At 45.3% G+C, this 14400-nt stretch overlaps 1 protein-coding gene across 1 annotated transcript in view; it reads right to left on the reverse strand.

Moving 5' to 3' along the window:
• Window positions 1–1205: 1205 nt before the first annotated feature.
• The window catches only part of LOC144166385 (uncharacterized), a 29967-nt gene continuing 16772 nt past the window's right edge, over window positions 1206–14400 (reverse strand). The window contains exons 2-4 of the mRNA XM_077695900.1: window positions 9279–9376; window positions 5450–5778; window positions 1206–2337 (exon numbers count right to left, since the gene is read on the reverse strand). Of these exons, the coding sequence (XP_077552026.1) occupies window positions 2098–2337; window positions 5450–5778; window positions 9279–9363 (654 nt within the window). The 5' untranslated portion in view covers window positions 9364–9376 and the 3' untranslated portion in view covers window positions 1206–2097. The remainder of the gene's footprint in view (window positions 2338–5449; window positions 5779–9278; window positions 9377–14400) is intronic.

The following is a 14400-nucleotide window of genomic DNA, read 5'->3' on the forward strand; positions in this document are numbered from 1 at the left end:
TGGGGGACAAAAGCGCCCTTCTAGGTATGTAAAAGCTACCCAAGAAAGCCTTAAAATACTACCATAGAGTCCCTACACATCTGTGCACTGGCGCAACAGTTACAGGACTTGGGCCGGAGAAGGCTGCAAGGCAGCTGTTCGTGGCTGGTTCATTACTTTGCTGTAATTTTACAATGTGTCAGTGACTAACCAAACCTAGTAACGGTTATAAAACAAGATGAGAGATTTAGGGCACTGGGGACCAGCCTTTACTATCTGATTTAATTTCTTTGGTGCTGCCCATGAGCAAAAATATTTGCCCAGTTTTGACAAAGCAGTCTCTCTAACCTCAATAAGGAAGCATTCCGCATTAACACACTGAAATGTAGCCTGAAGGTAGGAAAAAGATAAGTTGGTTTCGTCACTACTGATCTATAAACTGGGCGCATTCGCTTTCAAGATGTTTTTGCCAAAAATACAAACCATTCAGTTGATGCTGTCGGAGGAATACGAGGGACCACGAGCGAACAATACTCTTCACTTACGACTTCCGAAACGTCTGTGCACCACACACACCTCTAAAGCGTTTAGTTCCCCAGACCTCGAAACACCTAATGAGGCTGGGTCGTTCAAAACAGTGAGCCAAAACAGGCCTGCAGGCGGGGTACGCAGAGCCTTTCCAAAGCGTATTCCACCCTGGGAAAGGCCGGGCACCAGGGCCGCGGTAACGCTTGTACCCACTTTTACCGTTGGATGTCCGGCGGTAGGTTCGCCAAAGCTGAGGCGGGTGCGCCAAACCACTAGGCCACGACTTCATCAACCACGTACTCGCTGCAGTGGCGGTTTAGCTACGGAGTCCGGCTGCTGAGCTCAAGAGGCGGGTTTCATCCAGGCCGCGGGGGGCTTTTTACTTGGGGAAGCGAGGAGCAAAACCAGCCGTTTGCCGAGATCTCGGCGCAAGTTATATTCACGTAATCGACACTATTCGGGAGAGCTTCAATGCGGGGTGCCTCATACCTCAGGTGTAGCTTCCACGTGTAACACTATTTTTTTACAAACGCTAACATAGAACTGTCAAGAGCAAGTGGCCCAGATAAATGTCAGACGTAAACCGATTATGGCGGTTCCCATAAGGCACGATGACACCACTGCGAAGAGTGTATCCGTGCTACAAGACCAGGCCTTGAAAAAAAGATGAGACAAATCAATGGTGGCCAGACAACCAATTAATAAACAGGTGAACTTTAATAGTTTTAGGACTGAATGGGTCACCGTAAGCAATTTAAAAGTTATAGGAGTGAATGGGTCACTTGAACAACGAACTCGACATCCGTGTGCATAACTTAAACGCTATGTACACCACGCTATATACAAATTCAACAAAACTGTAACTTGAACAACGAACTCGACATTCGTGTGCATAACTTAAATGCTTTGTACGCCACGCTATACACAAATTTAACAAAACTGTAACAACGAAAACATTCGCTGCTTGAGATTTTGGTTATCATTGAGAAAATATTGTTTACTAGACAAACAGGCACCTTCTGATGAAGTGCTTTATGATTGTTCTTATGTGTAACGGTAATTGCGTATTTGGCAATGTGCAATGTGGTACGCCTTTGAAGCCTTCCGAACTCCTCCCTTTTCTTAATCAAACATGGTATTCCCTTTGAAAATCAAGTGCTGCTCCCGATATAGTTAAAAACCCTTGACTGTATTTGCGGTCCCAAATAGGCATTCTAACAGGCATAGGTAAAAAATTCAAATATTCAGAGATACTGCGCTTCCCTCAACATAATATTAGGGTTGATTGTGTGGAATGTATGGAATGCACATTCTTCCAGTAGGTTGGTTCAAAAACGATGTGAATAACAATTAAGGTAACATAAAAAGAATGCAGATATGTTACCCGTCTTTGTAATAATTTTTTTTTCGACAAAATGTCATGCAATAGCTAACAACTTTCAGTAAACACGGTAATATTGTAATCAGGTATTTGTGTGAGGCGCCCAACATCTCAGGAACAAACGACCAATAACATATTTATTGAATTTATCGCATGGGGGTAAGCTTCAGTGAAGAGTCATTGCTATTACATTTGTTGTCACGACGCCTTCAAGTACGACCTATCTCGTTGAGCACGTCGCGGAGTCTATACGTGACCATTTCTTCGCCTAATTCCTTGACTAAACCCTGAAATAGCCTCCCGAGAACCGATGCCACAGTACCAAGAACGTCTCCAGCACCTTTCAGCCCAACGGCTACCACATCCACGAAAACCGGCAGGGGGACATCGGGATGAATCATAGGTGATTCATTTAAGGTCTGCTTGGTTATGACCGTGGGATCCGCAACCTGAAAAACAGATAATACTTTATTAAATACACGAATCCCGAATGCACTTCAAAGAACTGCTGACAATAGTACCGTAGTATTTTAAATGTAGTTTTCAAAAACGTAGCAAAATAATGCATGAATAGGAAAATGTATATAAATTTCTCTGAGCTTGCTCATTGCTTTCCTCGACTTTTCAATAAATAGTTCGGGCACTAAGTTGGTGGCCTGAGTGTATAATACTCAGCACCAATATATGCTTTTAAAAAGTAGCCCCTACAAGCTATCTAAAAACCCATACCATATCCGAGTTTAAGGCGTGTGATAAAAAGCCGGCTAAATTTGTATCGAAATGTCACAACTATGCACTGCTCTTACATTGCAACGTTAGCTACACTTGTCTCTTAGCGAAACATTTCAGAAAACTAAAAAAAAGAAGTCGTTCCGCAACAAAATACAGGAAAGATCATCTCAATGAGCAAGAGCTCGCTATGTTATTGGAACGCGTTTCACTCCTTTCCGCAAAATAACCAAAATCCTCAGAAAGTACCAATACAGTAATGTCAAAAGAGACAACCGGCAATTTGTTTTCCGTGAACCTTCGGGCTTTTTTACACGCCGAAGCAGGGATACCAGAAAGTTGTCATTAAATAAAAACTACAGAGTTCCAATTCACAGACTGCAGCTGTTAGTCCACCTTTTGGTGAAATTTAGGAGGAATGATTTGCATAACCTCAGCTGTCAACGGCGCGTCTTCCTATCCCCTTTTCATGTGAGAGGTGACTTTAGTAGTACGTTAACCAAATTGTTGCCATTTTAAATGAACTGAAATACAAAAGCAAACAGTATTCACAGCAACTACGTGGCTTTAGAAGCCTTAACATGTCGTTCGAGAACCTTCCTTTTTCTTTCTCGTCTTCGTCTCTAAGCTCCGCCCCCCGTCGTGGCGAAGTTCCCGCTATTTTTTCCGTGCGCTGGCTCACACAGGTGGGCGCCAATTTCAAAACAGGTGACAGTTCGTGGTATTACAAAACACGGGGATTTAATTGGGTCCCTGATTATTGTTACGCATATACACTGTTTTATCAATGCTCTTATTACTGTCCCTGTACTCACACCGGTTATTCAGTGTTTGAATGGTTATTCCAGTATTGTTTGTTTACTGGTGCAGGTAATTGAGCAAAATAAAAGACAGTCAACCACAAAGAAGGGCATTTCGACACTGTTTTGCCCAGGTAATATTTACCTCTATTAAGGAGAGGCTGCCTAAGCACGCTCCCCTCTACAACTCTGTGGTCCAGTGTAAAAGGGTTGGTGTATATCACCGTTTATATCACCAATCCGCGTTGCCAAAGTTGCGCATGCCGTGACACATTTACAAAGGATAGAGGGTGCCATTTACCTTATGCATTATGTATAGTGCGGTATCTCATAAAAATGCTTGCGAAATTAAACGGAACAAAACACACAAATGACCTTAGTGGTTTAGTGAAAAATAAACAAATGCACAAAAAAATCCGTTGGCAACATTAGAGAGTATTTTCCGAAAGCTACAGTGCAATACAAATTGCACGTGTGGGGATGATAATCATGTATCGGGAAATAACGTTACCAACACGAAGCTGCGTGCTTGTGAACAATGTTAATGTGTTCTAGATAAGGAGTACAGATCTCGTTATGGTGTAGCGGGATAGTTCAAGCATCGCGCACGTTTCCAATGTCTTGTGATGAAGATAAGCTTAAGTGACGGGAATCAATTGAGCGTCACGACGTCAAAATTCATTTCTCAATGTTGTTGAAACAATAAATGACCTCTTAAGTGACAAAGGCGGCGGCAGTCATCGTTGTCTGTGACAGAAAAACGGCTCAATCGGAAACGTTTTGTAGAAACTCAGCACCGCGAGTAAACGCCAGTACACCGTAGATTACTAGAGCGAAAGGCTGCTGCCAAACGAGCGAACACACAAGCAGGAAAATTCCACCTTCTCATCAACGCTCCCATTGCACAACGGCAGAAACAAGCAGAGGACTCGCCGCGATTGCGAAGACGCGAAGGCGATCAGCTGTTCAGCCCACAGATGCGCGTGCGACCCCAGCCACGTTGGCTGCTTTTCAGATGTTCTCGAAAACCGAAATCGTCATATGGCAAAGTTTTGGTGCACGTTAAGGACTTCAATAGGTAAACATTTTTTGTGCTCCTCATATCCCCGGTGTATTTTCGGCGCGTTAACGCCCGCAAATAAATCAAACCAGCAGCGGCGCAACATTACAACACATATCGTAATCATACTTAAGTGTTCAGGTGGACTGCGAAGCACAGTGTTAAAGCCGCAAGATACTAAACCACTCCGAGAACACCAGGTGGACTCAAGGCGCAACCGCCTAAAACCTGCAATTCGTGTTTCCCATTCAAAGTGCATAAGTGCTGAGCTGTCCTCAGATTTGTGCGCCCGATCAAAAGAGGATTTTCTGTTAGTGTTCGGAATCCTGTAAATGCGCCTTCGAATAGTGTGAAATAAAGAATAACTTGTGCACAGTTACCGCTAGCATTATCAATTGCACATGGGCTTTGAAAAACGGAATGGGAAAAAAACGTAATAAACTGTGTCGCTATTTGTAATAAAATCCTCTGGTTTTTGTTCGTCAGTTTTTATGTTGTTCATAAATGTCGGCGAATCACAAATAAGGCAATCAAGTAACTTCGCCTAAGTGAAAAGATTTCCGTACATCAAATTTCTTTATTTTACTATTGTTATTTTACCTCGAATAATTTTATTACTCGGCACATTATAAGTTCCTGTATTTTGGCTGTTACCTGTGGCCTGGCGCAACAACTTAGCGGCATCCTTTCAAAGGATAAAGACAGCACAGGCTTCTTGGTACGCTCTTCATTACTGGAGCGTTCTTAATATTTTCAGAACAAAACTTTTAACTGGCGCTTTCTCGTTCGCTGAACTCTTTCGCAACCTAAAATATTTATCCCGTTGTCCACCGGTTTTATTGTTTGTTCCAGCTTGTTTCGAAATTATTTTAGGCGGGTAAACACTGCACGACAACAAAAATATTCCAAGGAGTTTTCCCTCACGACTGCGATTTAGACAGGGCGAGTGAATGAAGACTGAAAGGAAATTACCTTGAAGGTGACTGTCACCCTGGCCTTGAAATAAACTTCGATAGTTCCGTTTTTTCCACCGCATGTTCTCCATGGGATTACCAGAAGCAGTGGCCCCTTGGTGTTTACAAGGTCAACCTGCATCAACTTCAGACCGTCGCGACAAAACCCTACTACAGGAGTGAACGTCTCCAGCTTGTCCATATCCTTGTACTCGTTGGGTCCAACAAAAAAGCCAGACACAACCTCTTGTGCGTGGCTGTTGGATTGGGTGTGATGTGATGGCAGTCCGCGGAGAATTGTTTTAACCATATCTTCCTTGTCCACGTCTGAGAGGTCACAAGGGTCTCCTGCAGAAAAGTAAACAAACACGGAGCAGGCTTCTGTTACCTCGAATGTTGATATAATTGACGAAAAAGCACAACTCACGGCATTGAAAAGGCCAACAACTAATCCCTTTCGGACCAACTTTGGTATTTTGATATACGCTTGTTTAATGACCTCTACCTGCGCGCAATTTCTGCGTCTTCATAGTACAATTTGACTTTTATGTGCGCCCACTTGGGGCTTACAATGGCTTCCATGCTAAGTAATAGCACTTAAGTTCTACGAGAGCTCGTGCAGTATAGGGTCACTAATTACTGCGCATTCCTAAGCATTTGACAGGAAATGCTGCACGTATTTCTTGATCAAATGATGAAATTTTCAACGCAGTGGGCCAGTTCATTAACAAATAGCAGGAATATGCCAACTACTGGCTTTACACAACTGGGAAAAAGATCTATTTCGCACTTTTAGTTAGCAAATAATGAAATTTGTAACACAGATAGGCCTTTGATTAACAAATAAGAGGGCATTTGCCTAGTACTGGTATCACGCAAAAGCAAAAAAGTCGTATTTTACGCTTCAAGTTTAAGTAAATCGTCTCCAATTACTCTGCATAAAGTCGTGATCCAGCAGTATCGCTACTCCGCGTGCTCTGTTACCTTCGTGTATATTCAGCTTGCTGATATTATGCGAAACTTTAGATGCTGTTCTTATGCCAATGTTCCATCTCTTTGTTTCGTATTTGCTTTTACCAAAAGCAACCTAATTCTGAAAAATCTCTTTAAACCTCTGACCTAACATTAATTTGAGTTGCCTTGCGTAAAAGGTTCCCGTTCACTTGCCCAGCAGGGTTCAAAAATCAGAAAATACAACCGCGTAAATCGTGTACTTTCATCCGCTAAGCATTTTTATGGGTAAAAGAAGGACTTCTTTTAAGCAACTTTATGCTCATTGAAAGTACCGAAATCCACATTATTAATTTATGCGGGGCTCTTGTCGTTTACTTTAGGCAAAAAGTAAGATAGCTACCTGATCTTGGCACATACACTTTATGTCTTCAGCATACAAATATTTTTCAAGTACATTCACCGTTCTAAAGTAATATATTCGACAAGAATATCAGTGTCGCTTACAAATGAATAAAAATACTAAAATTTGTTTCTGCGTTTGTCAGCGCTCGTGTTCATTCCCGTGAAAGGCTCTGCACTCTCGTCGCTGAAGTTGCCTCGACTGTTTCGCTTAGCCTATGCAGTCGCATAAATGCCCCCTCATAAAGGTCCTTCCTCATAGAGTCTGCACAATACATTCTGGCGGCAGGGAAGATCTCAAACCCTTCTTGCACGTAGGATTCGGCAGTGATGCCTTCCGAAGCCGAAGCGTGATCGTCATCCACAATATCCTCTTCTGGCGCTAATGCGACCGACTCAGGTAGCTGCGAGACTTTATGACTTTCTCTTTGTTGTGGAGTGGGCGAACGCAGTATCACGGCGTCTTGAAGTCTTAGTGAAGGGTGAAATGTTGTATGGCGTATCTCTAGCGAATCCTCAGTCACGTCTCTCAGAAAGGCGCATTCCGACTTTGGTACAGGTGAGGCAATCACGTGTGAAGAACCTTGGGGTCGAAGACCGGTTATCGGAATGTCCACCGATGCCGTTGAAGTGATTTGTGGGTAAAGGGTTCCGTTATTCTCACCTTGTCCCTTGCTTTCATTTGTACTAGTGGACTCATCTATCGGTCGGTGTGGCCTTCTGTCTTCCTTTGTGAGATTTGGCTGCTTAGGGGCAAGTACTTTTCCTCCATAAAGCCTTCGTTGAAGTGCGCCAACGATTCTGTGGGCTTCTTTGACCGACTCTAGAGCGTCGTCATGTTGGCCGTCGACTCTAGTTACGCATGCAAGGGCATCCAGCTTCTCGCTGATTGCAGCAAGCCTGTCGGCACTGTGCTGGAGCCTCGCTATAGAAACTGCGGGCTCCACGTCTTTGTTGTGCTCTAGAGTAGGCGTTACCTCGGCTATAAGCTTCCGATTGAATTCTAGAAGGCTATTCTAGGCAATCCGGAGCCGGTTCCGCTGTCTCGACGCCTCCTCCTCGCTTCGGGGTGAGCATGGCGGTCGAAGAATTGAATTCCGCTGCATGGCTCACCTCGTCGTATGACGTCCCGGGTTTCGGCACCATGTGGAAGAACGTCCAGGGAGGCAAGGTAGGAGTCCGTCGTCAATGAAAAGCACATATATTTACATTATGTACAGGGAACCGTCTAAAAAGCGTCCATCTTGTAGCCGCACCTGGTCGTCTTTTAGATGCTTCCAGTATTAAACCGCACCGACAAGATCAAACACTTGTTGGTAACCTTTAAAAATAATATGCAAGCGCTTATTTTACACCGCACGGTTCTCTATCACCTGACTCAGGACGTCAGGGTAAGGAAATGTCGCAGAGCCTTTTTACATGCCAGCCTGTTCTTCAGTATATAATACTCTACGGTGTAGCTATGAGGGAAATAAACTACCCTGATAAGTATGCAGTACAAATAGGCTGATCACTCTATTTTTAAGATGTTGGAAATCTACCTTTTCGTGCACCATAATTAGAATGGTGTTTGTGCGGGCTAACGGTACCCTAAAGGATCTGGTACCAAGAAAGAATAATTTTCAGGCCATTTATAGTATAATGTGTCTTAATTTCCAGCCGATGCAGATTTATTTAGTCTCTCTCTGCACCTTTTTCTGCCTTCATTCCCGTAGCGCCTTTTCTACCTTGTGTTTTAGTAACTATTGGGAAATAGCCAAGTTCTTTAGAACACAACTTCCTCCACAGCCTAACGGTGGTAGCGTAAGTCTAAGCAGAAACTTTTTCCGCTGCCCTTTTAGTTCGCACGTGCGTAAGGTTAGCCCTTTCGTCTATTATTGCAAAGATTGCACTATTACGAATAGCAAGTGTTTTGCTTAGTTTCTTCTTGCTAATAGACATTTTTTTCATTTTTACAGTATTTTTTATCCCACCCGTGTTGTACCTGGAAATGTCACTACCCACAATCTTGTTTTTCGTCCGGTTTTATAGGTCTTGGTGTGTGAGAACGTTTTTTTGCTGGGTTCTCGTCCTGCAACACTCGCACTTCAACATATCTACCCTAACTTTAACCTGATGCATTAAAACGAGCATTCGTTCTGAAGTCTTATTTTAAACTCCTCGCGCTTCCGCTTATGACTACAGGTTGGGCTTTCTTCCTTCAGCTTGTTTAGGCTTTTCCCGTTCCATGCTTAGCGATATATTACTATGATGTGGTACGTAACAACTCTTACACTTACCTAACTCAACATCCCCTACCATACATAAATGTACCCGAGAATGTAGTCGGTAATGGTAATAGTTCACTCACTGGGGCTGTTCCATATTCATTTCATATTGGTTGGTTTGCATAAAAATGTATTCATTTTCAGCAGCTCCTTAATGCCGGCCACTCAAACTCTTCCGTTTACTCGGCTACTAAAAATGTCGCTTGTTTCGAAAATCCGTCCACTTACCTGACGCCGTCGCCATGGACTCCATCACAGCAGCAAGACAACCAGCCCACAAAAGAAGCCGTGCAAGGTCCCCACATTGCTTCATTTTCCAAAAGGTGCTGAAAAATAGACCCACACTTACCACCCACTCTGATGACACTGGTAGCTCTGCTGAGCCTTGGACACACCCATGCCCCAGCCCTGTGCTCAGCCTAGGACACACCGACATCTACCGAGGCGTGTTCGGCCGCGTCCTGAACACGTGTTGATACTGCTGCCGCACCTTGTTATCCACTGAATCTCGAATGTCCCAGGAGGATGCTTTATCGCGTATGTGCGACAGCGGTACAGGGGCCACTACTGAGAAAGTCCCTCTTCCTCGTTTGTGCTGGTGAGGGTTCCTGCACTCTTTTAATGTCCTCCCAACTGGCAGCCACACCGCACATGTACATTTACGGCATTCGAGACGAGGACGTCAACATTGGACAAGGAGGTCCTATAACAGAAAGGCTAAGACAGCTGCAGGCCGGATCAGTGATGACACTAGTCGGGGTGCGCAGTCGTCATATGTTATTATTGTTTAAAAGTGTTTGGTTTATGTCCCGCGTTTTAAATCCGTGTGTGTGTATATATATATATATATATATATATATATATATATATATATATATATATATATATCAAAGTTGCAGTCCTTATTGCCAGTGCTGTTTGGCGTTTTAACAGTGTTTTATAGTGCCGAATGAGGTATGATTGCCTTTTTTTTATTACAGGAAGAAATATTTTGAAAATTCAAGTCGAGAAAAAATGCGCCGTTTTTTCCGGAAGCGGGAATCGAACCCACAACCTCCGCATAACGCGTGCGGTGCTCTACCATTGAGCTAGTTCCGCGGCGACTCCCCTCTCGACTATACCGCGGGGTTTTGTATTTACGACTGCTCAGAGCCCGGTCAACTAGCGCCGCCCCTCGACCACCGCGGGAAGACGTAGAACGTCTTTTCCCAGCGGCCGCACGTAAGACGTGGTCGGAAGTCGGGGATAGCCAAAGGCATTTCAGACTGCTGAAGCCAGAACCCTCGTAATGCATTTTGTAGAACAGAGACGTACGGGACGAGGGATTCCGTAAGGACACATATCAAAGTTGCAGTCCTTATTGCCAGTGCTGTTTGGCGTTTTAACAGTGTTTTATAGTGCCGAATGAGGTATGATTGCCTTTTTTTTTATTACAGGAAGAAATATTTTGAAAATTCAAGTCGAGAAAAAATGCGCCGTTTTTTCCGGAAGCGGGAATCGAACCCACAACCTCCGCATAACGCGTGCGGTGCTCTACCATTGAGCTAGTTCCGCGGCGACTCCCCTCTCGACTATACCGCGGGGTTTTGTATTTACGACTGCTCAGAGCCCGGTCAACTAGCGCCGCCCCTCGACCACCGCGGGAAGACGTAGAACGTCTTTTCCCAGCGGCCGCACGTAAGACGTGGTCGGAAGTCGGGGATAGCCAAAGGCATTTCAGACTGCTGAAGCCAGAACCCTCGTAATGCATTTTGTAGAACAGAGACGTACGGGACGAGGGATTCCGTAAGGACACATATCAAAGTTGCAGTCCTTATTGCCAGTGCTGTTTGGCGTTTTAACAGTGTTTTATAGTGCCGAATGAGGTATGATTGCCTTTTTTTTTTATTACAGGAAGAAATATTTTGAAAATTCAAGTCGAGAAAAAATGCGCCGTTTTTTCCGGAAGCGGGAATCGAACCCACAACCTCCGCATAACGCGTGCGGTGCTCTACCATTGAGCTAGTTCCGCGGCGACTCCCCTCTCGACTATACCGCGGGGTTTTGTATTTACGACTGCTCAGAGCCCGGTCAACTAGCGCCGCCCCTCGACCACCGCGGGAAGACGTAGAACGTCTTTTCCCAGCGGCCGCACGTAAGACGTGGTCGGAAGTCGGGGATAGCCAAAGGCATTTCAGACTGCTGAAGCCAGAACCCTCGTAATGCATTTTGTAGAACAGAGACGTACGGGACGAGGGATTCCGTAAGGACACTTATCAAAGTTGCAGTCCTTATTGCCAGTGCTGTTTGGCGTTTTAACAGTGTTTTATAGTGCCGAATGAGGTATGATTGCCTTTTTTTTTTATTACAGGAAGAAATATTTTGAAAATTCAAGTCGAGAAAAAATGCGCCGTTTTTTCCGGAAGCGGGAATCGAACCCACAACCTCCGCATAACGCGTGCGGTGCTCTACCATTGAGCTAGTTCCGCGGCGACTCCCCTCTCGACTATACCGCGGGGTTTTGTATTTACGACTGCTCAGAGCCCGGTCAACTAGCGCCGCCCCTCGACCACCGCGGGAAGACGTAGAACGTCTTTTCCCAGCGGCCGCACGTAAGACGTGGTCGGAAGTCGGGGATAGCCAAAGGCATTTCAGACTGCTGAAGCCAGAACCCTCGTAATGCATTTTGTAGAACAGAGACGTACGGGACGAGGGATTCCGTAAGGACACATATCAAAGTTGCAGTCCTTATTGCCAGTGCTGTTTGGCGTTTTAACAGTGTTTTATAGTGCCGAATGAGGTATGATTGCCTTTTTTTTTATTACAGGAAGAAATATTTTGAAAATTCAAGTCGAGAAAAAATGCGCCGTTTTTTCCGGAAGCGGGAATCGAACCCACAACCTCCGCATAACGCGTGCGGTGCTCTACCATTGAGCTAGTTCCGCGGCGACTCCCCTCTCGACTATACCGCGGGGTTTTGTATTTACGACTGCTCAGAGCCCGGTCAACTAGCGCCGCCCCTCGACCACCGCGGGAAGACGTAGAACGTCTTTTCCCAGCGGCCGCACGTAAGACGTGGTCGGAAGTCGGGGATAGCCAAAGGCATTTCAGACTGCTGAAGCCAGAACCCTCGTAATGCATTTTGTAGAACAGAGACGTACGGGACGAGGGATTCCGTAAGGACACATATCAAAGTTGCAGTCCTTATTGCCAGTGCTGTTTGGCGTTTTAACAGTGTTTTATAGTGCCGAATGAGGTATGATTGCCTTTTTTTTTATTACAGGAAGAAATATTTTGAAAATTGAAGTCGAGAAAAAATGCGCCGTTTTTTCCGGAAGCGGGAATCGAACCCACAACCTCCGCATAACGCGTGCGGTGCTCTACCATTGAGCTAGTTCCGCGGCGACTCCCCTCTCGACTATACCGCGGGGTTTTGTATTTACGACTGCTCAGAGCCCGGTCAACTAGCGCCGCCCCTCGACCACCGCGGGAAGACGTAGAACGTCTTTTCCCAGCGGCCGCACGTAAGACGTGGTCGGAAGTCGGGGATAGCCAAAGGCATTTCAGACTGCTGAAGCCAGAACCCTCGTAATGCATTTTGTAGAACAGAGACGTACGGGACGAGGGATTCCGTAAGGACACTTATCAAAGTTGCAGTCCTTATTGCCAGTGCTGTTTGGCGTTTTAACAGTGTTTTATAGTGCCGAATGAGGTATGATTGCCTTTTTTTTTATTACAGGAAGAAATATTTTGAAAATTCAGGTTGTGGGTTCGATTCCCGCTTCCGGAAAAAACGGCGCATTTTTTCTCGACTTGAATTTTCAAAATATTTCTTCCTGTAATAAAAAAAAAAGGCAATCATACCTCATTCGGCACTATAAAACACTGTTAAAACGCCAAACAGCACTGGCAATAAGGACTGCAACTTTGATATGTGTCCTTACGGAATCCCTCGTCCCGTACGTCTCTGTTCTACAAAATGCATTACGAGGGTTCTGGCTTCAGCAGTCTGAAATGCCTTTGGCTATCCCCGACTTCCGACCACGTCTCACGTGCGGCCGCTGGGAAAAGACGTTCTACGTCTTCCCGCGGTGGTCGAGGGGCGGCGCTAGTTGACCGGGCTCTGAGCTGTCGTAAATACAAAACCCCGCGGTATAGTCGAGAGGGGAGTCGCCGCGGAACTAGCTCAATGGTAGAGCACCGCACGCGTTATGCGGAGGTTGTGGGTTCGATTCCCGCTTCCGGAAAAAACGGCGCATTTTTTCTCGACTTGAATTTTCAAAATATTTCTTCCTGTAATAAAAAAAAAAGGCAATCATACCTCATTCGGCACTATAAAACACTGTTAAAACGCCAAACAGCACTGGCAATAAGGACTGCAACTTTGATATGTGTCCTTACGGAATCCCTCGTCCCGTACGTCTCTGTTCTACAAAATGCATTACGAGGGTTCTGGCTTCAGCAGTCTGAAATGCCTTTGGCTATCCCCGACTTCCGACCACGTCTTGCGTGCGGCCGCTGGGAAAAGACGTTCTACGTCTTCCCGCGGTGGTCGAGGGGCGGCGCTAGTTGACCGGGCTCTGAGCAGTCGTAAATACAAAACCCCGCGGTATAGTCGAGAGGGGAGTCGCCGCGGAACTAGCTCAATGGTAGAGCACCGCACGCGTTATGCGGAGGTTGTGGGTTCGATTCCCGCTTCCGGAAAAAACGGCGCATTTTTTCTCGACTTGAATTTTCAAAATATTTCTTCCTGTAATAAAAAAAAAGGCAATCATACCTCATTCGGCACTATAAAACACTGTTAAAACGCCAAACAGCACTGGCAATAAGGACTGCAACTTTGATATGTGTCCTTACGGAATCCCTCGTCCCGTACGTCTCTGTTCTACAAAATGCATTACGAGGGTTCTGGCTTCAGCAGTCTGAAATGCCTTTGGCTATCCCCGACTTCCGACCACGTCTTACGTGCGGCCGCTGGGAAAAGACGTTCTACGTCTTCCCGCGGTGGTCGAGGGGCGGCGCTAGTTGACCGGGCTCTGAGCAGTCGTAAATACAAAACCCCGCGGTATAGTCGAGAGGGGAGTCGCCGCGGAACTAGCTCAATGGTAGAGCACCGCACGCGTTATGCGGAGGTTGTGGGTTCGATTCCCGCTTCCGGAAAAAACGGCGCATTTTTTCTCGACTTGAATTTTCAAAATATTTCTTCCTGTAATAAAAAAAAAGGCAATCATACCTCATTCGGCACTATAAAACACTGTTAAAACGCCAAACAGCACTGGCAATAAGGACTGCAACTTTGATATGTGTCCTTACGGAATCCCTCGTCCCGTACGTCTCTGTTCTACAAAATGCATTACGAGGGTTCTGGCTT

The sequence above is a fragment of the Haemaphysalis longicornis genome, unplaced genomic scaffold (genome assembly GCF_048455015.1).
Source record: "Haemaphysalis longicornis isolate Haplotype H1 unplaced genomic scaffold, Haemaphysalis longicornis Haplotype H1 scaffold_17, whole genome shotgun sequence".
Lineage (NCBI taxonomy): Eukaryota > Metazoa > Arthropoda > Arachnida > Ixodida > Ixodidae > Haemaphysalis > Haemaphysalis longicornis.